This window comes from Schistocerca serialis, chromosome 4 (genome assembly GCF_023864345.2).
Source record: "Schistocerca serialis cubense isolate TAMUIC-IGC-003099 chromosome 4, iqSchSeri2.2, whole genome shotgun sequence".
NCBI classification, from domain to species: domain Eukaryota; kingdom Metazoa; phylum Arthropoda; class Insecta; order Orthoptera; family Acrididae; genus Schistocerca; species Schistocerca serialis.
Genome location: NC_064641.1, coordinates 421159026 through 421184465, shown reverse-complemented (window position 1 = coordinate 421184465; position 25440 = coordinate 421159026). Strand labels below are relative to the sequence as shown.

The 25440-nt window shown below is 46.3% G+C and overlaps 1 protein-coding gene across 1 annotated transcript in view; it reads left to right on the top strand.

Annotated features, from left to right (window-relative positions):
- The window catches only part of LOC126474504 (uncharacterized), a 249772-nt gene that overhangs the window by 19717 nt on the left and 204615 nt on the right, over positions 1–25440 (top strand). Inside the window, exons 2-3 of the mRNA XM_050101974.1 lie at positions 10173–10869; positions 10900–15006. Of these exons, the coding sequence (XP_049957931.1) occupies positions 10173–10869; positions 10900–15006 (4804 nt within the window). The remainder of the gene's footprint in view (positions 1–10172; positions 10870–10899; positions 15007–25440) is intronic.

The window sequence follows — 25440 nt, the reverse complement described above, 5'->3', positions numbered from 1 at the left end:
GACCACTGGCGACAACATCGATGTTCTGTGGAGACCTCACGCCCCACGTGTTGAGCAATTCGGCGGTACGTCCACCCGGCCTCCCGCATGCCCACTATACGCCCTCGCTCAAAGTCCGTCAACTGCACATACGGTTCACGTCCACGCTGTCGCGGCATGCTACCAGTGTTAAAGACTGCGATGGAGCTCCGTATGCCACGGCAAACTGGCTGACACTGACGGCGGCGGTGCACAAATGCTGCGCAGTTAGCGCCATTCGACGGCCAACACCGCGGTTCCTGGTGTGTCCGCTGTGCCGTGCGTGTGATCATTGCTTGTACAGCCCTCTCGCAGTGTCCGGAGCAAGTATGGTGGGTCTGACACACCGGTGTCAATGTGTTCTTTTTTCCATTTCCAGGAGTGTATTTGAAGTTGCACGGACAGAATGAATTCCCATCCGCTTTCGTTACGTGAGTTGCGTTTCGCTTAAACAGCACAGTTTGCAACGCGTGTTCCCAGTAATGCAGCCCCATACAATCAGTGAAGAATGAGACACAAAAAAATGGCTCTGAGCACTATGTGACTCAACTTCTGAGGTCATCAGTCGCCTAGAACTTAGAACTAATTAAACCTAACTAACCTAAGGACATGACACACATCCATGCCCGAGGCAGGATTCGAACCTGCGACCGTAGCAGCAGCGCGGTTCCGTACTGAAGCGCCTAGAACCTCTCGGCCACAAGAGCCGGCATGGGTTAGGTTTAAGTAGTTCTAAGTTCTAGGAGACTGATGACCTCAGATGTTAAGTCCCGTAGTGCTCAGAGCCATTTGAACCATTTTTGTTTTCTTTTCCGTAAGGAGATAAGAACTATGCACGAGAAGTTTCAATCAAATCGGCGCAGTCATTTTATTTACTTTATTGTATCTACAATTGTTACAACTATAATGTAAAACCTATGCAGCATTGCCCGAATCAGGATCATACTGATCGTAGAAACATGGAGAATAATAATTATCGCGACATACAACAGATGTAAGGAACGCCGAATTTTTACATGACCATAGTTGTTTTTTTTCAATCTGTCTAGTGCCAAACAAGCTTAGTTTACATTCATAAACGGTTCTCGGTCGTCCGACAAATTCGCAGCGTACCACGCATATCGAAGCGTGGCATCAAATATTGGTGCAGATAACTAACAAAAAAAGTGGTACCGGCAACGAGATTCGATCGAGAGACCTCGCACTTATGAAGCTAAGCACCTACTAGTTCGTCTGCGAACTCGCTGCATATTAGTGACCGTATACGAGTAAAGTATAACAGTTGAGAGTTGCGCCTTCCTGTTTACAGAAGTTGGAGTCCTAATCGTACTCGGCACACTTCGTCAATACGAATCAAATCGATGATAGGAAGTTCGAAACGCCGTCTTGTAAGTACAACAGACCGAAAAGTACTAACAGGAAGAGGTCCGCTGCGGTAGGATTGACTTCCTGAAACCATTCAGGCTATACGGTGACATAGGTTAAGGTTGCAGTTATAACACCCTGCAGCCATTCACCCTGGTGGGCCCGTGATAGCGAGTAATCGACGAAAAAAGTATCGAAATGCAGCATGTTGCTCTATAGCTTTAGAGAATAAGTGTTATGTAGGCTGGTTGTGTAATATAATAAAAATGGCTCTGAGCACTATGGGACTTAACATCTATGGTCATTAGTCCCCTAGAACTTAGAACTACTTAAACCTAACTAACCTAAGGACAGCACACAACACCCAGCCATCACGAGGCAGAGAAAATCCCTGACCCCGCCGGGAATCGAACCCGGGAACCCGGGCGTGGGAAGCGAGAACGCTACCGCACGACCACGAGATGCGGGCGTGTGTAATATAATAGTTACAGTTCAGGCCTCACATGCAAGTGTTTGCGGGTTCGAATGTCACTAAGTGCTTTGTATATTTTTATTTTTAAATCTTTATCGAAATTAGTTTAATCATTAATTTTATTTGTTTTTTTGTTTTAAATGTATCTATTTCTTTGTCGCATCATTTTGATCACCATAGTAAATTTTTTAATTGCTATAATTTCTTCGTCCTACAATTCTTTTTCCTCGGATCCTTGGTGCATGTGATTATAAATATTTCTCTGTTTAAACTAATTTAATTTCGTCCATTTCATCATCCCATATTTTCGTCCATGCATTGTATTCACTGTTTCTATACCTCATTTTGATAGAATATCGGTTTATTTATAATTTCTCTTTTTCTTTAACATCATCTGTGTTAAAGAAAAAGAGATATTATAAGTAAACAGATACTTATAATTTCTCTTTTTCTTTAACATCATCTGTGTGTGGTTCATGGTGTGGGTTCCTGTTGTCATGTCCTAGTTCACGAACCACGGGCAACGTATGAGTGGCCAAGTAAGTGGTCCCGACAGTCGGGATACCAGTTACTTTGGAATAAGGCTGGGCATCTCTGACATATTCTGAGTCGTGGTCGCCTTTGTGCTCATACGGCAAAGACTACCAAATCCACCGGTTAGTCCCTCAACCGTTACGGGTAAAACTCAATGGGACTCGGGGCAAGTAAGGCTAGCAACCTGCTTCCCTGGTACTTTAAATATGATGCTGGCAACAATCAGAGCAAAATGCCTCTGACCATTGGAGGTGACGGAGTCCCACCTCTAACTGACAAACCAGGGACTCCTAAGATACGACTTGGCAAACAAATGGTAATGAGATGGGGAGCTATTAATATCAATGGGGGCTATTCTGGGAAGAAGGTAGAGCTGGCAGAGGCTGCAAGTAAGATGGGGCTGGACGTTTTAGCTGTTAGTGACATTCGGGTAAGGGGTGAGAAAGAAGAGGAAGTGGGAGAATAAAGGGTCTACCTGTCAGGAGTCAAAGCAGGAATAGCACAATGGGATGTAGGGCTTTACATCAGGAAAGAAATGGAACCCAGCGTAGTTGCAATAAGGTATGTAAACGAATGACTGATGTGGATAGATTTGACAGTGTCTAGCAAGAAAATCAGGATTGTGTCAGTATATTCGCATTGTGAAGGGACAGATCAAGATAAGATGGATAGTTTTTAAGATGCACTCAGTGATGTAGTTGTTAGAGTAAAGGACAAGGACAGTGTTCTGCTCATGGGTGATTTTAATGCCAGGATTGGAAATCGAACAGAAGGGTATGAAAAGGTTATGGGTAAATTTGGAGAGGATATGGAGGCCAACAGGAACGGGAAACAACTCTTGGATTTCTGTGCCAGTATGGACTTAGTAATCACAAACTACTTTTTCAAACATAAGAACATTCACCGGTATACTTGGGAAGGCAGGGGAACCAGATCTGTCATTGACTATATAATAACAGATCAGGAATTCAGGAAGGCTGTGAGGGACACGCGTGTATTCAGGGGATTCTTTGATGACACTGGTCATTATTTAATCTGCAGTGAAATTGGTATTGTGAGGCCGAAAGTGCAGGAGGTCACGTCCATATGTAGGAGGATAAGAGTGGAGAAACTTCAGAGTAAGGAAATCAGGCACAAATACATAACAGTGATCTCAGAAAGGTACCAGTTAGTTGAATGTAGTCAATTACAGTCACTGGAAAAGGAATGGAGAAGGTACAGGGACACAGTACTAGAAGTGCCTAAAGAATGTCTTGGAACAGTAGTGTGTAAAAGTAAGAGGAAGCAAACAGCCTGGTGGAATGACACAGTCAAGGCAGCCTGTAAAAGGAAAAAGAAGGCGTATCAAAAATGGCTACATACTAGAACTCAGGTAGACAGAGAAAGTTATGTTGAAGAAAGAAACAAAGCCAAACAGATAATTGCAGCATCCAAGAAGAAATCTTGGGAAGACTTTGGAAACAGGTTGGAGACTTTGCGTCAAGCTGCTGGAAAACCATTCTGGAATGTAATTAGCAGTCTTTGAAAGGGAGGTAAGAAGGAAATGACAAGTATTTTGGACAGGTCAGGAAAACTGCTGGTGAATCTGTGGATTCCTTGGGCAGATGGAGCGAATATTTTGAAGAGTTGCTCAATGTAGGTGAAAATACGATCAGTAATGTTTCAGATTTCGATGTACAATGGGATAGGATGATGATGGAAATAGGATCACATTTGAGGAAGTGGAGAAAATGGTTAATAGATTGCAGTGCAATAAAGCAGCTGGGGTGGATGAAATTAAGTCGGAACACATCAAATACAGTGGAATTTCAGGTCTTAAATGGCTACACAGGATAATTGAAATGGCCTGGGAGTCGGGACAGGTTCCATCAGACTGGACAAAAGCAGTAATCACACCAATCTTTAAACATGGAAACAGAAAAGATTGTAACAACTGCAGAGGTATCTCTTTAATCAGCGTTGTTGGTAAAATCTTCTCAGGTATTGTTGAAAGGAAAGTGCGAGTATCAGTTGAGGACCAATTGGATGAAAATCATTGTGGGTTTAGGCCTCTTAGAGGTTGTCAGGACCAGATCTTTAGCTTACGGCAAATAATGGAGAAGCGTTATGAGTGGAACAGGGAATTTTATCTATCCTTTATAGATCTAGAAAAGGCATATGACCGGTTTCCTAGGAGGAAGTTATTGTCTGTTCTACGAGATTATGGAATAGGAGGCAAACTTTTGCAAGCAATCAAAGGTCTTTACATGGATAGTCAGGCAGCAGAGTTGACGGTAAATTGAGTTCATGGTTTAGAGTAGTTTCAGGGGTGAGACAAGGCTGCAACTTGTCTCCACTGTTGTTCATATTATTTATGGATCATATGTTGAAAACAATAGACTGGCTGGGTGAGATTAAGATATGTTAACACAAAATAAGCAATCTTGCATATGCGGATGACTTAGTTGTGATGGCAGATTCGATTGAAAGTTTGCAAAGTAATATTTTAGAGCTAGATCAGTAATGTAAGGACTATGGTATGAAGATTAGCATCTCCAAAACGAAAGTAATGTCAGTGGGAAAGAGATATAAACGGATTGAGTGCCAAATAGGAGGAACAAAGTTAGAACAGGTGGACAGTTTCAAGTACTTAGGATGCATATTCTCACAGGATGGCAACATAGTGAAAGAACTGGAAGCGAGGTGTAGCAAAGCTAATGCAGTGAGTGCTCATCTACGATCTGCTCTCTTCTGCAAGAAGGAAGTCAGTATCAAGACTAAGTTATCTGTGCACCGTTCAATCTTTCGACCAACTTTGTTGTATGGGAGCGAAAGCTGGGTGGATTCAGGTTACCTTGTCAACAAGGTTGAGGTTACGGATATGAAAGTAGCTAGGATGATTGCAGGTACTAGTAGATGGGAACAATGGAAGGAGGGTGTCCACAATGAGGAAATCAAAGAAAAACTGGGAATGAAGTCAATAGATGTAGCAGTCAGCACGAACAGGCTTAGATGGTGCGGTCATGTTACACGCATGGGAGAAGCAAGGTTACCCAAGAGACTCATGGGTTCGGCAGTAGAGGGTAGGAGGAGTCGGGGCAGACCAAGGAGAAGGTACCTGGAGTTGGTTAAGAATGATTTTGAAGTAATAGGCTTAACATCAGAAGAGGCACCAATGTTAGCACTGAATAGGGGATCATGGAGGAATTTTATAAGGGGGACTATGCTCCAGACTGAACGCTGAAAGGCATAATCAGTCTTAAATGATGATGATGATGATCATCATCATCTGTGTTATTTTGTCCACAGAGCAGGAAGAAGTTTTGTTTCAAGTGTTTGTTTGACGATTACCATCCAAGAAAATTAGCATCTTGAACTGAATATTACATTTTTGACAGCATTGCACGGTCAGTATAATTCGATTATTTCGTCTTTTGTTTTTAACCGATTGAGTGGCATTTTGTAATGTATAAATATTATGATAGGTACATAAAATTAGTTAAATTCACATGGACAAAGATTCCAACTGGAAAAAGAATGATGCGAAAAAAATTAGAGCCATTTGAAAGGACAATATGGTAATTAAAATGATGTGACAAAGGAATAGAAAAAAAGATCATTTTAACCAATCAACTGAATAAATGATGATTAATTTCAATAAAGATCTAAAAATATAGTATTTCAAGTCAGTTAACCATTACGCTGCGCAATCCGTTTCTATACATTTTCCCTTTTAAAGCTACAAGAATAACGTGGAATTCCGTTTCTTTTTTATCCGTCGATTACCCGCAAACGAGGACCCACCAGGGTGAAAAGCTGCACGATGTGATGCCTGCGACCTTGACCTACAATACTGTATAGATGGTTTGAAAACAGTGGATCCCACCGCTTGGAACCTCCGTTGTAAGTGTGGCCGCTGTAGAGCTTGGAAGGGGACGCGTCGCATAGGTTGCCTGGCGGGCTGGAGAAGACGGAGCCACGGCGCGCTGACAGGTGACCTTGCTCTGCGCCAGGACACTACGGACGCCCGAGATCCGCCTAGCGAACCGGTTCACTGCCGAATATCCCGCAGCTTTGCACGGTGCGATCTGATGTGAGTCAAGCTTGATATTTTTCAGCAGTTTGCGCCGTAAACGCTACGTGTAAATACATACATGGTAAAGTATTCCGCAGTTACATAAAGCGAAGGGCAGAGGTAGAGACTTCTATATGAACATAATTTTTCTTTTATCGGTAAATGATGGCACTGTTGGACCAGCAAGCGCAGGAAAAACTATGCGTCAAGTTAGTCTCTCAGCATGGATAGTCTGTACCTAGCACAGATGCGTATGAATATGGAATATGCCCTGTGATTCGCAGCTGAATGAGAACATAAGCTGTTCCTCGTGTCTAAGTGTAGCTCTCTTTGCGCTAATATGTACGCGTAAAACAAGTTTCAGTTACGGCAGTACTTTTACTTAATTTGTTGAGGCACTTTAATTAACATAAACTACTCTCTATAAATCCAGTGGAAATGATGTGGTAGTTTATTTTTCTCGAAGACATGAAAAAAATCCAGAGCGTGAGTTCCTTTGGAATAGTGGTGCGGGTCTCAAGCGCTAACAGTAGCTGTCGGCAGAAGGTTATCCGTCACCGGTGTCGCGGGTCAAAACAGTTTTGTTGCTGACATCCACACAAGGTAATGCACACCAGCTCAGCTGCATTATTGTGTTAATTAAATGATAGAACATAGCGCTGTGTGCTCATCCTGTGGATTTCCCGTGATAGCTGACGTTACGACATTCCTTTAGTGCCGTTTTTATCGCGTAAATAGTCGCTCTTTACGTGACTGATATATACTTCATGCGTGAAGATATGCTGGTACAAGGTACTTGAGAAGGAGCGATACACGATTTAAATTATTTGTGAATAAGAAGTTGACACAGTAGTCGCAGCTGAGATGGTTGTTGCTTCGAAAGGTTTCCAACTCCAATTAAAGTGCAAGTGGCCTCGAATTTTGTCAGTATTTTCTCCACATGTAACCGTGCGTTACGATATTTGGTCTGATTATGTTCTCCACGAGGTATCCACCCAGAAAGATGCGACGTGCCACAGTAAGTCAGTCAATGGTGTCGTGGGTTCTAATCCGATCTCTGAAAGTTCGCCCCTTTACCGACGCGCAAATTGACTGAATCGGATTACGCATCTGCAGCGATGCCTCGTTAAGGATTAATTGAACTTCTGATAACTAAAACTTTAAGTGGCGGAATCAGGAGCGCGCGGAGATACTACGCTAACGATTGTATCATTCGTTGTAATTCTGTTCGACGATAATTTTGGTTAATTAATTACAAAACAGCATGACTTGTACGAAATGGTGGCATAGAATTTTCATGAAACAGCATAGTGCTCACGAAACAACTTGGTGCTTATGGAGCAACATGGTGCTAGCCTCACTTGCAACGATATTTTCTTGTAGAAGATTGGAAGAACGAAGGAAGTGAGAACGTAACGCCTCGTCGTCCCCCCTGTCATTAGCACGGGACACTGCCTGAATTATACAAGGATGAGGGGATATTTCCGCCGTAGCATCTTCAAAGGCGCCATTGAAGAATTCACCAGAAAGTATGGATCACTTAGAACCTCTACCGAATGCTCATACTGTTGTAAACGATGCTCGATTATTAGTATCCGTAACTGTCACGCCATATATCACTTCTTGTGACTGTTCTCATTACGCAAGTAGTTAATAGTCTGGTTCGGTCAGCTTCAGGCCCCTAACCTACCGACGGCCAACTGAACTAATCTGAAAAAATTAACGTGTTCGCTATATACAGAATTTTTAAGCTACGTCATACTCGCCATACCGAATTACAAACCGAGTGATGTGGCTTAATGATTAAGATGAGGGACGCATTCGCCAAGATTAGAACTTAGATCCCCGTCGCCTGACCACGCTAGTTTGTTTCGCCCCAACTACGTGAGACGTAACGTGCTTAAACAAAATCACGCCCAGTATGTGCCTCCACTTCCTCGTCTAATAGGAGACTGTGATCTGTTTTATTATTACTTCTGTTTTGAGGTATACGGAATGTAGCACCTAAAGCTAGCACCCCTCTTATTTCCTAACGGTTCGAGATATCGAAACGATGTTTTCGGCGAATCGTAATAGGCAGAGGTGCACGTAGTTTTGTTAACACTCTTGTACCGACCGAACTGCAACCATTGATCTGAGTAATGTGTTTCGCATTTATGCAGCTTTCAGCAGAACTGTGAATGGAAACCCTGAAGAGATACGTGTACTTAAGAAAGTATTTGTAATAAAACGATATAATACAGTTAACGGCATTCTAAAGCTTGTTAAAACTCGAGTTCAGTGTCATAACTCTCACAAATTTCGCATCGGAATTTCCACACAAGTATCCGAGTAATGCGGGTAAGGTGAAAGGCAAGACGTTCGTAATCGGCTGCAGTACAAACACCGCCAATTCGGGCTCTCATGTCGAGCTGCGTCGTTACATGCAGCAAGTAGGGGGCCAATGTTGCTGAGATAAAACGTATTTCCTCTCGACCCTACTTATGTGTTAGCTACGATTGTTGTAGATGGAACTACATGCTAACTTCTAGCGTATCATAAAAGGCATCTGAAAACTGTTTCAAATGAGAGTGCATACTTATATTTAAGTGAAGAGCTTTTGTGGAAAAAATAAAACACTCGAAAGGCTTGATACAGTGAAGGAGCCCGGCACGAGAGCTCCAGAGAGCGGTGTTTACGCTGCCTTGTCTTTCAATTTGAGCACACTTCTCGGATATTTTTGCGAGAAGTTGCGACGCCAACATCCACAAGCGTTATATCACTGTACCCGTGTTCTGAAGATCTTTCGAATGCCGTTACCAAATGTATACAGTTCTATACAGTTCCGCTAAAAAAATATCATTGCTTCTTTATCTCGTTTGATACAAGAGTTAAAATAGGTTACATATGCAACAGATTTACGTGTCCCTTTGAGTACCTTCACGTGCCGAAAATCTCTTTTCGATATCCTGAAGAGTTCGCGAAACAAAATGGGATGCAAGTTTTAGAAGATCCTCCGAATAGAGGGCGTTCCAGGAGGAATGAACAGTATTCAGGGGTCGAGCAGGAACGATCATTCGAAGCGAAAATGTCTATTAAGCACGGGCTCTAAAATGCACACCTTAAGAGCTGTGAGCACTTCTTCAGAAGGAGAGATGTGTTCCACAGTAGCGAAGATGAGCAAGTGCTCACAGGTCTTGATGTACGCATTTTAGAGCCTATGTTTACTAGATTCTTTTGCTTCTGATGGCCGTTCCTATCGTATCTCCGAATATGAACCATTCTTTCTGGGACACCCTGTATATTCAGGATACTTTGAGCAGTGAACAGGAAATTTGATAGTGTGTGATTGAAGCATGCGATCTATTTAATTTTTTTGTATTCAAGTTTGTCTCGATCTCATTTTGTGGATTTATACCAATCCGCTTTGAGTCTAATGAGTCATTATCAGAATCAGTTTCTTTCCACGATAGAAACACGTCAGGTCTCCATTTGGCGCTCATCGGGGTCACTTAAAATCAACTAGCGTGCCTGCTAACGCATCGTACTTTAAAAATGAAAAGGAAGCACTAGATGACGACTTGACGTGATACTTTCGTAACAAGATACTAGTTCTGATGGTGACTCGTTAGAGTTGAAACCGATTAATTGACATAAATCCATCAAACGAGATGTGGCATTAGCGAACATAAGTGTTTATGAGCAAAGAGTGCGGCACGTAGTGCAGCGTTTGGTGTTTGGGTTCCGCAGACTGTGAGCACGGTGCCGCGCGCGCGCCCCCTGTCGGCGCCCCGCAGCCGCAGCATGGACCGCGCCGTCGAGATGGCGGCGCTCAGCCAGCCGGTGCCGCCGCGCCACCGCCGGCCCTCGGACGAGCTGCTGCCCGACACCAAGAAGGACGCAGCCGCCAGCGGTGGCGGCTCCGGCAAGCGCTGGTCCCTGGGCGGCCTCTTCCGCCGCCGCCGCAAGAAGTCGGACGCCCCGGACACGCCCCCCGACACCAGCTCCGACGACGAGGATGCGCGCGGCGGCTTCCTTTCGCGTCGGCGCTCTCGCCGCGACTCCAAGCACGGCTCCACGAAGAAAAAGCTCGTCGGCACGTTCGACCACGTCGTCGTCAACCCTCTGGCGAGGCCGCCGCACCCGCCACAGGCGCAGCCGCAGTCGCAGCAGCAGCAGCAGCAGCACAGACAGGACCAGCGGCAGCAGGACGAGCAGCACGAGCGCGAAAACGAGCGAGAGCCGCAGCAGCAAGTGCCGGCCGTGTCTCCTACGCTGACGCCGCAAGACGTTAACGGCAACGCGTCCCCGCGTCTCGGCGACTCCCTGTCGTCGCGGTCCTCGAGCAAAGACTGGCAGCCGCCACAGCAGCAGCAAACGCAGCAGCACCGCAGGCAGGAGTCTAGTGGGTCGGGCTCCGTGGAAGGAGGCGGCGGCGGAGGAGGAGGTGGAGGTGGCGGCGGTGGAGGAGGACCAGGAGGAGGAGGAGGAGGAGGAACGGCGACTACCACGCGCCGCGGCCGGCGCGACCTAGTGAAAGCGCGGGTGGAGGCGAGCAGACTTCGCGCGTCCGCTGCCGACTCCAGCTCGGACGAGGCCGGCCCGGAGCTGCAGCAGCAGCGGCCGCCGCGCTCCAGTGACGACAGCCTGTCCCTGAGCAAGCGGTCGCGCAGCGCGCGCACCGAGCGCTACATCCGCCGGCTGGAGGCGGGCCGCTGGCAGCAGCACCAGCTGGAGTCGCCGGCCGTTTCTGCGACGCCCAGCCCCGCGCACAGCCCGTTGGTGCGACCCAAGCTGCTCAAACCCGTCACGCCGCCCGCCGACGCGGCAACCTTCCCGCCGAGTGGCGCACTGTCCGGCGGTGGCATCAAGGCGTCGCTGCTGCTCCCGCCGGGACGCGGCCCGGTCGGCGGTTCGGCTAGGGTGCTGCGCGGACCTTCGCCCGTCCGCACGTCTGCGGAGTCGTTGCTGCTCGCCCAGCACCACTCCGCAGCCGGCGGCACCTCCAGGCCGGCGTGGCACCACGCCGTGCAGACCGGCAGTCACGACAACATCTACGGCCGCGCCGCCGCCTACCACCAGCAGCCGCAGCAGCGCAGCCAGTCCTTCGACAGCAACATCCACCGCGCGACGGCACCGTCGCACAGTCACCAGTTGACTACGCAGCTGAGCGCGCCGACTACTGTGACGGGTGCCGACGACGTTATGGTCGTTCAGTTTCCCATCGCGAGACCTACCGGACTGTTACCCGCGCGCTCCAGTTCCGTCGGCAACCATCACCACCACCCCGGACACCATCACCAGCAGCAGCACCAACACCAGCACGCCGGACAGTCGTCTGCTTTCCCGACAGTCAAACAGGGGCCGCCACCTCCACCTCCTCGCGACCCGCAGAGGAAACTGCCCACCGGGCCAAGTGGACAGCCGGACGTGCCGCGGCCTATGTCCTACGCGTTTGAGAGTGGGACGGACTACGCGCCGCACGAGAGATTCAGACAGTACTTCCAACCGGCCCAACACGGCTCCAATTTGCAATCTTTGGGCACTGTGTGGGTGGGCGGTGGTGGCTACCAGAGAAGGTCCGGCTCTGACAACCAAATTGCAGTCTCCTATCCACCACCACAGCAACAGAGGTTGCAGAGCTTTACTCCTACACCGACGTCGAGACCGCGGCCCAACTCTGTGACACCAGACGGCAACGGAGCTCCCGGAGTACTGAGGCCTTTGCCGTCTCCTCAGAATGTCGGCCACAGAATGGTACCTCGCACACCCACAGAACAGTGCACTGCCACCTCGAGACACGTAGCACCTCAGCAGTCTCACCAACAAGTACAGTATTTTGCCGACCAGTACCCACGGAGTCGCAGGCCTATTCACGTACAGTACAACGGCTCGAGTGGCAGTTACGAACAACCGTACCTCAGTGATTCTCAGGTTGTTACGATGCCCACCAGTAAGCAGCAGCTGCCCGAACCTCGTCGTCATCCCGCTATTGTCAATGCGACAGACTTCTGGCGCCAGAAGGAGCAAGAGGCAGCTACTGGAAGACAACGGAAACCAGCATCAGCTTCTGCAAAACCACCTTTGCAACATTCGGCTTCGTCGTCTGCTGCCAGGAGTGACCGGTCCAGGTCAAATAGCCCACATTACAAGGAGAGGACGACGCCGGACAAGTCTTTCAAGCTCAGAGTGCCAAGTGCATCGTTCCCTTCACGTAGCACGGAGTCTGTCAGTTCCCTCAGTGGCCAGTCAGATCTCGCCAGTCCTGTGCAGCCAGCCAAGATTTTCAGCAATGGTCCAGTGAAAGACAGTTTGGAAAGTCCCAACGGGACAGATGGGCATAAGAAGAAGGATACATCCCCATCGAACAACTTTCGGCCACTGTCCATGGTGCTGGAAAACAGCGAGAATCAAGACCGCAGTGGGTCGTCTCAAGGTAGAGATGCCACTGTACAGAAAAATCAGACGAAACCTAATCCTCCTGCTCCACCACAGAGACGTTTCTCGAGACAGAGTTCCACATCGAGCATTGAAGCTTCAGAATGGATGGGTCCTGAAGATGCCCAGGACACGAATTCACAGAAAAAGAGGAGATCGACCAATCTGGAGGACGCCCTTTCGGAACTGGAAGCAATCTACAACAGTCTGCGCCTGGGAGACGACGACCTGTTAGACCGCGCAGAGAGGCGTGATGCCGCTGTGGCACGTCAGCAGCAGCTGCAACGACAGCAGCGATGCCAACAGAATGGCGATGCACCCATCTCCGTGGCCACACCGTGGGGTCGTGGAGCAGAATCAGACTCTGGCTACAATTACGGCCACGACTCCGCGTACGGGGATAACGAGTTCGGTGGCGGCAGGCAGCGGCGAAGAGCACCAGGGCCCCGCAAGTCCGGTGTGCCCGACATCGTGACGGACGACATGGCGTACCGCAGACTGAACCCCAAGGAACAGCGCAGCAGCGCCACTGCATCACCGCAAGACTTCAGCAGCTACATTCAAGCCACTCCAGCTCTGGCCGGGGTGACAGACCTCCCTCCTGCCGGCGGACGCCCAGACACGACACTGGACGACGTCGTCTTCCGCAACATCCGCCACACTAACAACACTCTGCGTGTCGTCGAACCGCAGCCACCGTTCGGCATACCGTTGGGACCCGTAACACCGGCTCCGAACAGTGACTACTTACACGCTACACCTTCCGAGACTGCTCCACCTACTGGCTATAGACCTGCTTCGAAATCCAAGAAGATACCTGATGTGGTCAAAGACGACCTCGCTTACCGAAATTTGAGGAAGGATTCGCACAAGGATGCTGCAGGGCTCCCATCGAATGATACGAAAAACGAGAAGAAAAAGCGCGCCGTTAGATCTCTCTCTGCTAACCTTATGGGGTTGGTGAACAGAGACGCACTGCTCCGCGTACCTTCGGCTCCAAACGATCGAGATTTCGAGAAGGCGCAGAGTCTCTCCGACCTATCGGACCCACTGCAGACGGCCCAAAAATCTGCCGAGGGAAGAAGCCCCGCAGTGGTTGCAGGCTCTAAAATTCGGAATGCCGCTTCGCCAGTGAATAAGCAGCAGAGTGATCCCGGTAGCGACGGCAGACGGAACAGCCTCTCAGCGCAGCAGTGTGACCACCACGACCGACACCACCGTCACCACCAACGTTACAACTCCGCGAGTTGGGTGGAGCGCGCGATGCTCGACGTTAGTTCCACAGCCGCAGGTGCGAGTACCAGCACCGAGACACTGACGGACAGCCGGTTGAACCTGGAAGACGCGGCAGCGAGACGGCGCAGCTGGCAACAGCGTCTCAGGGTGTTCGTCCCTACGAGCGGCAGTGCCGAACAGTCGGCGAAACAGAGCCCGTCTCCGCAAGATATTAGTGGCGGGAGGCTCCCGTTCGGCAAGCCACCTCCGTACACGCCTCCGCCCCCTGCGACCGAGGGGAAACGGCACGCCGGAGCCCCGGTCGACGAGAACAACCTGGAGGATCTGCTGAGCGCACTGGCCCACGAGGCGCGGGCGACGAGTGAGAAGTTGGACCGAGAGCTGAAGCAGCTGGGCGACTCCGCAACCAACCTGAAGCTGGCGGCGCCACCGCCTCTGCAGTCGCCCAAAGCGGTGGCGAGCCTCGCCGTCAAGGAGCGACGGTCGACTCCGGCGCAGTCCGGCAGCTCGCAGAGGTCTTCCTCGGGCGGGCTCGACGATAGTGCCGGGATCGGTTCCACTCCGGCAGACCACAGCCTGCTGCACAACATCCTATCGCGACACGAAGCCGAAGAGCATCGCGGAAGCCGAAGCGCCGAGCACGCGACGGAGACGGCGACGGTGGAGCTGCGGCTGCCGCCGGAGGAGAGCTGCGAGATCCGCAACCTGTCGTGCGACGGCAGCGTGCTCATCTCGGAGATTGTCCGGCAGGGGCGGCGGCGGCAGCGGCGGCGCAGCGGCGAGAAGGACGACAGCGACGACGACGAAGACAGCGGTCGGGACCAGCTGGTGCCGGACGTGGCGGGGGCGGGCGCCAGCGACGAGGAGGCGGACCTGGAGGTGGCGCGTGCCACGGCGGCGGCCGAGGCAGGTGAGCAGAAAGGGCTGGCGCTGCGGCGCTGGCTCCTCTGGCCGCAGGCAGCCGTCCGCGACTCCACCGAGCTGCTGGCCGCCGTGGGCGTGCTGCTCGCCGGCATCTCCTTCCTGCTTGCCATCCTCTTCGTGTAGGGCGCGCGCGTGTGTGTATGTCTGTGTGTGTGCGCTACTGTTATCTATCTGGATCTCACCTGGCACACCAGATCGTCTGTGCAGCTCTGTTGGTACCCGAGCGTCTGTATACAATTGTTTCGGCATCTCCCGTTCTTCCGACGATTGGAGTACAGAGCTGTCTCGTGTATGCAAATGGGTAATGCGCGGCCAGTTCAACGTGGCAGTAGGTTGTGGGCATAAATAAACAAAAAATTATACGTGGATCAAAGTAACGATGTGATCGACAGCCGAGCACGGAAGGTGGCGATGCTGTATAGTTACCACGTGCAGCGTGCGCAATATGGAACCATCTCCATTCCAATTGCATTCTTCAAGTCCACGTGCAGTATTCACTTAGCAGGATTGTAACACCGAGCGAGGTAACGCATTGGTTAGCACACTGGAAACACCGAACGAAGTAACGCAGTGGTTAGCACACTGGACTCGCATTCGGGAGGAAGACGGTTCAAACCCGCGTCCGGCCATCCTGACTTGGGTTTTCAGTGATCTCCCTAAATCGCTTGCTTCTTCTCTCATTTCCAAATAATGTACATTAAAAAAGAAACAACGAGCGCAATGCACAACGCCAAACATTCGGTTACTCTCTGAGGTTGGCAGTGCAGTAAACGAGGCAGTACAACAGGCCCGACCTATGAAGGCATCTTGTGCAACCCTAGTTCGACTCCCTCATCCAATTACAGCTGCCACGTTGAAGAGTTCGCACAATACCTACTTGCACGTCAAGTCACTTGCAAATGTACGTTTTTCATTGTAATGCAAAACGAGACAGCCGGAGTTGCAACTAAAATGAATGTTTACTTAGTCGGTGACGTTTCGGGTTGCGCCCATTCTCAAACCAACCAACGTTTGTCAAGTAAAATGTCCGTCCAAAACTGCATTATGTAAAGTGGGCACGTATGTGCATGATTCCAACTAATGTTCGTTAACGAACATTACCTGGGACCGTACATATATGTACGCAATTTATTTATTGCTATTTCTGACGGACGCTATACTTGCAAACATTGGTTGCTTGGAAAATGGGCGCAGTCGGAAACCAGTAACCGACTAAATAAACATCCATTTGAGTTGCAACTCTGGCTGTTTCTTTTTGCATCACAGTCTAAAAAGTCGTTTCTATCCCACTATACCCAGCGCGCTGGAATTATGCAACGGTGTTTTTCACTTGTGTTTACCGCTCCGCGAGACACTCTTTGTTCCTTAACTTCTTCCCGATGACAATGCCAGCAGGCTTGCACTGAAGTTCTAGTGCAATATGGTGCTCAAAAGTGGCGGCGTCCACGTGTGTTTAACTCCAGGTAGTAATCACTGTACCAGCCGCCTCGATCGCTGTCGCGCACTGCTTACTGCCGAAGTATTTGCTCTCAAGTAGCTTTGCTGACTACTCGACTGCGCAGTTTGTGGCATACACGAGTGCTTGTTCCCTGCCTTCAGTTCGTAGTTCCACTCTGCATCACTGCTCTGAGTTTCGTTTGTTCTGCACATTCGTTCCATTACTTCTTTCAGTTACAAGACTAAACTGCTCGTATGATTTTGTCTGCGCCATAGTGTTTGCATTGTCTTCTGACAATGTCCCATCGTTGTGCGGATCTCTGTCACTTTCCAGAGGGTGACGTTCCAACTGCATTCCTGCTCGCGCTTTCTGTTGACATCAGCGAGTGTTCTCATCTCGTGTGGAAATCTGACCTGTAAATGTTTTGCAGTAATTCCCTACTGGATCAGATGTTAGAGTATATGGCGTCCACATGAGGATCATGTCATTCATAATTAGAGCTAACGATCACGACTGTATCACAGGTGATGCATAAAATCAGTATTCTCTACCTTGCAACTGCGAATATTTCTTGAATCTGAATCACAAGCATCTAACACTCGTATAAATAGATAATACGCTTTATTCAGTACATGTGTGGTTTCTCTGTACCAAGTATATCTACAGGACCGTTTCGCTTACGACTGCGTGAAGTAGTTTTCCTGTTTTTGAAACTGAGCTGTTCAGTTTTTCCGCGTTCTTTTCTTTCGACGGTTGAAAGAATTGGTTATTGTACAAAATATATATGTATATATACACACACACAGCTCATTTGTTATTTCTGATGTCGAAACGCTGTTCGCGTAAACTACTATCATGAAAAAGGCTCGTGTAAATCCCCCACATGTCACAGATCAGACTGAAGTACTACATTGTTTTGAATAAACAGTGACGCACGATATGTTTGTTTCACTCAGAGAGAAGTCAGACACAAAAATTTGAAACAGTTGTGATTTTCAAAATTTTACATTTGGTGATAGGTACTACTGCTATACCTCAATGTATCATACGAACATCTAAATATTATAACTTAATGGCGCTTCCCACATAACTTGTTTGTTTTACTTAGAGGTAGAAACAAAACGTAATGTAACAGACACCTCACTTAACGTGGAACCGTGCAGTCTCGCGCTCGGAGAAATAGGTGCAGTTGATGTAGAGCACAGATTTTGTGACTAAAAAGCTGCTTATTTTCATAATACATACATATTGTGGTTGCATTGCTAGTCTATTCATCCAAACTGTTTCTATTAGCGATGGTAAAGGATGGTAGCATTAAGCTCGTGCTTTGTATTTGAGCGGAATTCTTTGATTTCCGAAGCATCCCAGTTATAGAGCGGCTGAAACAAGTACAAAAAAAAAGAAGGTAATCGTTCTGTTTCTTATTTACGAAGAAAGCACAGTGAAACCGTCTTTCACTCGTCGTCGCCGTCCTTAGTACTTCATGAGGGTGGAGGCGCAAGAAAAAAAAAGACAGGTAGGAAAGAGGAAAATCCAAAAAACCGAAATCAGATTGTCTAGGATTTGCGCTAGGAAAAGTATTTTAATAGCTATAAGGTAAGCGTGCCTCGCAGGTGGCTTTCAGATATTAATTGCAAGTAGACATTAAAACATGGTCTTCAGTTTCAAATTTACGTGAAAACGATCTGTGTGTAATCTCATGTTTAGAGATCAATTTTTTTTACTTACATCTACTTACTACATAATATCCACTACACAATTCACAACGTGTTTCACATTTCTTCAAACCATCTGAAACAGTGTGTTACATTTGCCGATGTTTTATTTCTGAACACAGATATTTTTAAGCAATCTTCAAATATTTTAACCATCTTGCCCGATCTCTGGTGCCAATATTGCTTTTCTGTTTCTTTTCCGTGCGAAAGCTGTTGTTCGCTGTACGACGTAGACAGACGTATGTTCTGTGCTTTCCAAAGTTGTGTTGTTTCACATTCTGATCGACAAAGTTCGGATAATGCTCAAGGTATTTCTGAAAGGACGCAGAACTAAATGACACTTATCTGTTTCAAGAAAACCAAAACCAGACATTAAATCATCTTGTCGTAGTCCTATCTCCTCACCAACTCTCGTAGTTCCTGGTTTTGTCTTCTCTCCTTTTTAAATACTGTCCCAAAGGGGTCAGTTGCGATCTTTCTGTTTTATCAGTACGATATATTTTCCTTTCAATTATTTGTGCACTTCAGACAGAGGCAGCTGGAACAAACACGTGATTAAAACAAAACTTTATTTTCATATATTATTTTATCTCGCCGTTGATAGTCATTGTGATGGTGCTATAATTAAGACACCCTGTACATATTGCTTTTGTGCAAAAGTTCGTGAATATATTTTTAAGTGTGTATAATGTTTCTTGCGTTGCCTCATTTACGCATAATGATGCCTATCTTATTTAATTTGCAGTTCATGGCGAAAAGATGAAGATGGCACGAAATTCATCAGATGTATTCTTATTGTTACGCTCTTTGATTTACTTTTGAATATTGTGTTAATGTAGTAATATATGTATAAAATTGTGTTAGTTTGTTACAGACATGAAGATTGACATTTAAAGTATACCAACTTGAAGACAATTTTCTTGCATTGCTTAATTGTTGCATTTCCATGTCATGTATTTTTGTAAGACAAATGGACATACTTTACGATTTACTTTGAGTTGTTGTTAGAGATTGACACGACTTTAGCTGCACTTATGCACTGTAAGTTTGGATGCATGGAGCATGCCTGTAAATAACAAGTTAGATACGAGTAACACTCTAGCTATTTGATCCTTTTTGCACTAAGTTCTATTCAGTTTTTAATAAGGAGAATAAAGTTGAATTGAGCACTCATAGACATAATAGTGTTTTATTTCCTCACCTCACAACTTTAACATGTTTCTGGTGTGCTGTGAGTTAGTTAGATATCTCGGAATGGGTCAAAAGAGTTTGGCGTGTTCAATGTTGCGCTTCGCACGCACCACTACAAACATGGTACTTTACTTTCCTGCTAAATTGTTCCGTAGTTTTTATAATATGTGGAAGAAATTGTACTTTAATTGCTGTAAGAAACCACGTCAAAACAACAGGTGTCTGTAGGGTTCCATGTTACTTTATTATTGGGCATAGTTGCTAACAAAATTATTTTTCTTGATGGTTAATCCATCAAAAGAAATCGAATATTTTGTTATTGCAGAAACTGATTTAATATACATTCTTTGATGGTAAACGCTTGATATCATGTAATACGCAATAACTGTGTGTGTGTGTGTGTGTGTGTGTGTGTGTGTGTGTGTGTGTGTGTGTCTGTGCATGGATGAGAGAGAGAGAGAGACGCTAGCTGTCCGGTGGCCGGTAGCTCATTGTTAACCATCTGGTAAGTCTCAACATTATCATATTTGTTTGTGATCAGAAAACATTATTTGCTGTGTATGCCACCTTGATATTACAGTGTACCGGTCAACCGTATTCGTTTATAACCGTGTGAGATATCCATAAAGGTAAATACAAAAGAAGATACGTCATTTCAATAAAAGTTTTGGTAATGGAATATTACATCTGGATATGAGAATATTTTAAAGGCAAATTCACGCCAGTAGGCGATTGATTTAAGTTACTTCTGTAACTTTTATTTCAAACATGTGCATCCCATACATAAATCTGACATAACTGACTAGAGATGTACGCAGACCTCAACATCGAAAATTATTTTGAAGGTTAAATTATTTTCTCTCTTGATACATTGACTCATTTGTACGCGTGCAGTAGGTTTCTTCTACAGTCTGGTGGTAGATGTGATCCGTCGAAGTTCGATTTCTTTCCGTTCTAAGACCTGGAGTGAAATGGCAAATAGAACCACAGTTCATTGTGCTTGTCATAGACTTGTCACGTGCCTCCACCGTTGCTATCCACCCCTTCCCCCCTCCCTACGCCCCCCCCCCCCCCCCCCCACACACACACACATACACAGTCACTGGGAAAATCCCCAGCAGTACTGATCGGGTCATGTGTGGAATTATTAGAGACAATGAAAGTTTGAAGTAGGCCAGAGGGCTTAGCTAAGGCGACAACTCGCGATAAGCAGGAAATTCGAGTTCGAATTAATGTCTGGGTCAAATTTTCTGTTATTAATACGTATTCATCACATTTCAGGTTAAGCATATCTGAACATTTTGCGGTGAGATCTTTTCACATCATTGTATCTTCACTGATTTAATCCCCATCGATTCATTCCTCAAATTTCAGTGCATTTATTTAATTTCATAAATTGATAACCACCCGACTTGCGCGCAGTGGCATTCAACAAAAAGTAAAAGCGACGCCGTCGCGAGAGAAGGCGGCGAGGGGCCGCCCGCCGAGTAGGCAGAAACAGGCGGCGTATCAGATCAATTAGGTATTGATCATGTCTTTAAGTTAGTAACAATTCCATTCTACTTCAGTTGTTTCAAGTGCTTGTCAGCCGGCGCGTGGTGGTTATATCAACCTGTGAAATAGGATCAAGAAGGGAAATTCAATACAGAAACCCTTTACTTACGAATAACAGACGCAGTAGTCATTCAGTTCAGAGTGCATAAATTAGACGCCAATAGGCAATACAAATGACAATTTACACTTTGCTGCATTTTAAAACTTTTGGAACAATGTTTTATGACTGTAAGGTGATATTTTAAATATTTTTCATACTGATTACAAATCTTATTTTGGCTTTTCTTTATCGCGTCAGATTTTTATACACATCACGTCTGAGGTTTTTTCTGATATCACATTTGTTCTAACAGGTATTTTAAACTCCATTAGAAATAAATTATTTATTTTGTAACCTTGTATAGAATCACTACACATTGCATTAGAGCAGACAGTGGTACGTATTCACTTAAAAATGCTAATAATTATTATAAAACATACGAATAACAATTTAATTTCCCTTCAGTGATCTCACAGCATCTAGTTCTTTCTGACACGGGGCAAAACTTCTCTTCCTGGGTTGTCTCCCTTCATCAGTGCCATCTCTCTTTAGCATATAACTAGTCAGCCATCATTTTGCATTCCACCTTCCTTGGTATCTCTTCTACGTCTTCTTAATGCCCTATTGGAACCCTTCTCCTTGTTCCTTAGTGACATCTCTAAGATTAACGGAGAAAAAATTAATATGTGAATGTGGAACATGAAGCCTCACACTCACATTACATCCTTATTTCATGAAACCCTGCAACATTGTTTTGACCATGGATTTATAATTTGGATGTCTTTTGTTGCAGAAAAAATCTACCACTACTTCGCTAAATGAAACTCAAGTCCTTTTTTTCCTCTGCGTTCATTGTTCTTTTAGACAAACTGTCTTTCATTAAATGTCTATCTGCGGCCTCGCAAAGAGCTCTTCTTTTAGTTTCTCATGAGATACTTTCGGTAAGTTCAGGGAACAGTCTAAATCTTTTGGAAGTGCTTTGGTAAACTGTGTCATTAATCAAAATTTGATGTGAAGAGGAGGTAATAGTATGTTGCTTGGTTGCACAATTGGATCATTTATTATAGCCTGTGAACCGAGTGCGAGGGTTTTTCTTTCGGGCTAGTTAGTTACCTTCCAGTGGTTGTCTTTGGCTCGGATGTCCCTTTAACAAATGAAACACGACATTTTTGTGTAGCTAGATTATTGTCCAAGCATCATGCCAACTACTTTCAAATCCCCATATATTGTTCAAGAATGTTTTTCTGCGTCCTCATATTTCAAAACAGCTTTGAGGTTTTCTTACGCCTTCTTGTGGTGTATTGAATGGGCTATGGGTATTGAGCGAAAAAAAATTTCCATTATGTAAAGGAACACCTTATAGACTACTCTTTGATGAGTCTATAAACAACCTCTACAAAGTTGGGCCACAAGAGGAGTTAAGTAAATTCAGTAAACCGTCAATATCACAACAGAAAGCTATATGGTTGGCCTCTTTAAATAATTTTATTAATTCCTTTTCTGTGTTGCTACGCCAAGAGAATGGTACTCCAGGTAATAGATGAAGTTTTACTTTCCATCTTGACACAAGCTATTCGGCGGCATTTTTTGTCACTTTCAGGTCACGAGTTAAATCATTTAGTTCGTTATGACTAAATAACTAGTGCAGAATCTTCTTCTGGCTTGTAATCATCGCTTTGATTTTCTGAGCTACTCTCCTGTTGCAAATCTTCAAGAATGGTAGGTGGAGTTGGATAGGGAGAGATTCACCATGCGTAACTCGTTGTAAGACCAAATAAATAATAGGATATTTTAAATCCTACTTACTTTTTGCGTTACGACCTTCAACGTTAACCATAAAAAATAAATCATATACATGGTGTTGCGGCTCGCTCCAGGCCATTGGGAATTGCCGAAAGTGTTGATTTCCTCTTAGTACTTTTCGACAGTCTCAGTCCCTCCACATATGTACGGCATACCGTTTGCAGTGCCCAGCTTTTGTCTTGATCACCAGAGCAAGTGCTCGGATAGGCGACCTCTCACGTAAAGCGGGGAATCCGGTATCCGAATTCCGTTCCGGCACAAATTTTCATCTGTTTCCGTTGTGTTATATTCCTGCCGCAGTACAACAACAGTCGGAAATTTCTTTCGTCGATTAAAATTGTTGATACACCTTGTGACCTCGAGTCTCTAGTTTTACCTACACAGTCTTTTCGCGATATATACACTATGTGATCAGAAGTATGCGGACACCCCCCAAAACATACGTTTTTCATATTAGGTGCATTGTGCTGCCACCTACTGCCAGGTACTCCATATCACCGACCTCAGTAGGAAAAACGTTGTGTGGAGTGACGGATCACGATACACAACGTGGCGATCCGATGGCAGGCTGTAGGTATGGCGAATTCCTGGTGAACGTCAGCTGCCAGCGTGTGTAGTGTCAACAGTAAAATTCGGAGGCGGTGGTGTTATGGTGGGGTCGTGTTTTTCATGGAGGGGGCTTGCACCCCTTGTTGTTTTGCGTGGCACCATCACAGTAGAGGCCTACATTGATGTTTTAAGCACCTTCTTGCTTCCCACTGTTGAAAAGTAATTTGGAGATGGCGATTGCATCTTTCAACACGATCGAGCACCTGTTCATAATGCACGGCCTGTGGCGGAGTGGTTACACGACAATGACATTCCTGTAATGGACTGGCCTGCATAGAGTCCTGACCTGAATCCTATAAAACACCTTTGGGATGTATTGCGACGCCGACTTCGTGCCAGGCCTCACCGACCGACATCGATACCTCTTCTCACTGCAGCATTCATGAAGAATGGGCTACCATTCCCCAAGAAACCTTCCAGCAACTGATTGAACGTATCCCTGCGAGAGTGGAAGCTGTTATCGGGTGAGCCCACACCATACTGAATTCCAGCATTACCGATGGTGGGCGCCACGATCTTGGAAGTCATTTTCAACCAGGTGTCCGGATACTTTTGATTTTGGAAATTTTTGGAATTTGTGGTAAATTCCTATGGGACCAAACTGCTGAGGTCATCGATCCTACTTAATCTAACTTAAACTAACTTACGTCAAGGACAACACACACACCCATGCTCGACGGAGTACTTGAAGCTCCGACGGGGGAAGCCGCGCGAACCGTGGCAAGGCGCCCGAGACCGCGCGGCTACCCCACGGGGCATACTTTTGATCACATAGTGTATACGCAGAAGCAAGTAACATATGGGTTGATTCTTCTTGGAACGTAAGCTCTCGAAATTTTAATAACAAACCACACCATTCTATTTTAAAGGGGATGGTCAACATCATGACGCTTCCTTCCTTTTTAGACACATCTGTGACGAAACGCGCAGTTCTTCTTCGGATCCTGTCTGTGTCATCTATCAGCTCTATCTGGTGAGCATCTCAGATTAACGTGCATTACTGAAGTACGGACGAACGAGGACTTTAGATCCTACTTCCTTTGTAAGAGCACTGCACTTCCTTAAGATTCTTCCAATGTAATCTCCTGGCGAAGTTCCACTAGCGTGCGTGGCTTACGTCGATAGACGTTATCTTTCACAGTTCATCACAAGTGAAAGTCCATAGGTGTTAGATCTGATGATCGTGGGGGGAACTCAATGGGCCCTTTTCGTCCAATCCAATACCCGGAAAATTGTCATCCAGGAAAGCTCGTACGGCTAGGTGGTAGTGTGGTGGCGCCCCGTCCTGTTGGTAGAAGACCTCTTCATCAGCTCCATAAAGCTCACGTATACCTGGCAAAATTGATGTGCATAACATTTCCAGGTACACCTTTCCAGTGAAAGTAGCATCAAAGAAAAAGGGTCCTACTAAGCCCCTAGTCCACACCACACACAAATCCCTGGTAGATTCGCCGCTTTATCGACATAAACATTCAGATTATCCGGTGCCCAGTACACATTGTTATGCCGATTCACGGTTCCATTAAGTTTAAATTGTTTCTCATCACTCGACACTACCGTCGTCACAAATTGTCCGCCATCAGTTACCATTTGCTGATACCATTCGCAAAACTGCATTCGGCGATCAGGATCGTCATCATTATTCGCGTGCAGTAATCGTGTAATGTAAACTTTCCACTTTGCAGCTTTCACAATTCTTCGTAGACTTGTACTGCTACCCCCCCCCCCTTTCATGTGCTCATTGCGTAGCAGACCTTCTGTGGAGTCGGCAGGTGCGGCCGAGAGGCCCTAGGCGCTTCAGTGTGGAACCGCGCGACCGTTATGGTCGCAGGTTCAAATCCTGCCCCTGGCATGGATGTGTGTGATATCTTTAGGTTAGTTAGGTTTAAGTAGTTCTAAGTTCTAGGAGACTGATAACCTCAGATGTTAAGTCCCATAGTGCTCAGAGCCATTTTGCCCGTTTTTGAACTTCTGTGGAGAATTAACAAACATTTCCAACACGACAGCCGACGAAGCAGGACTTGTGGCCGTACGCTGTCTTCCTGATCTTCCTTTGTGAGTATCACAAAT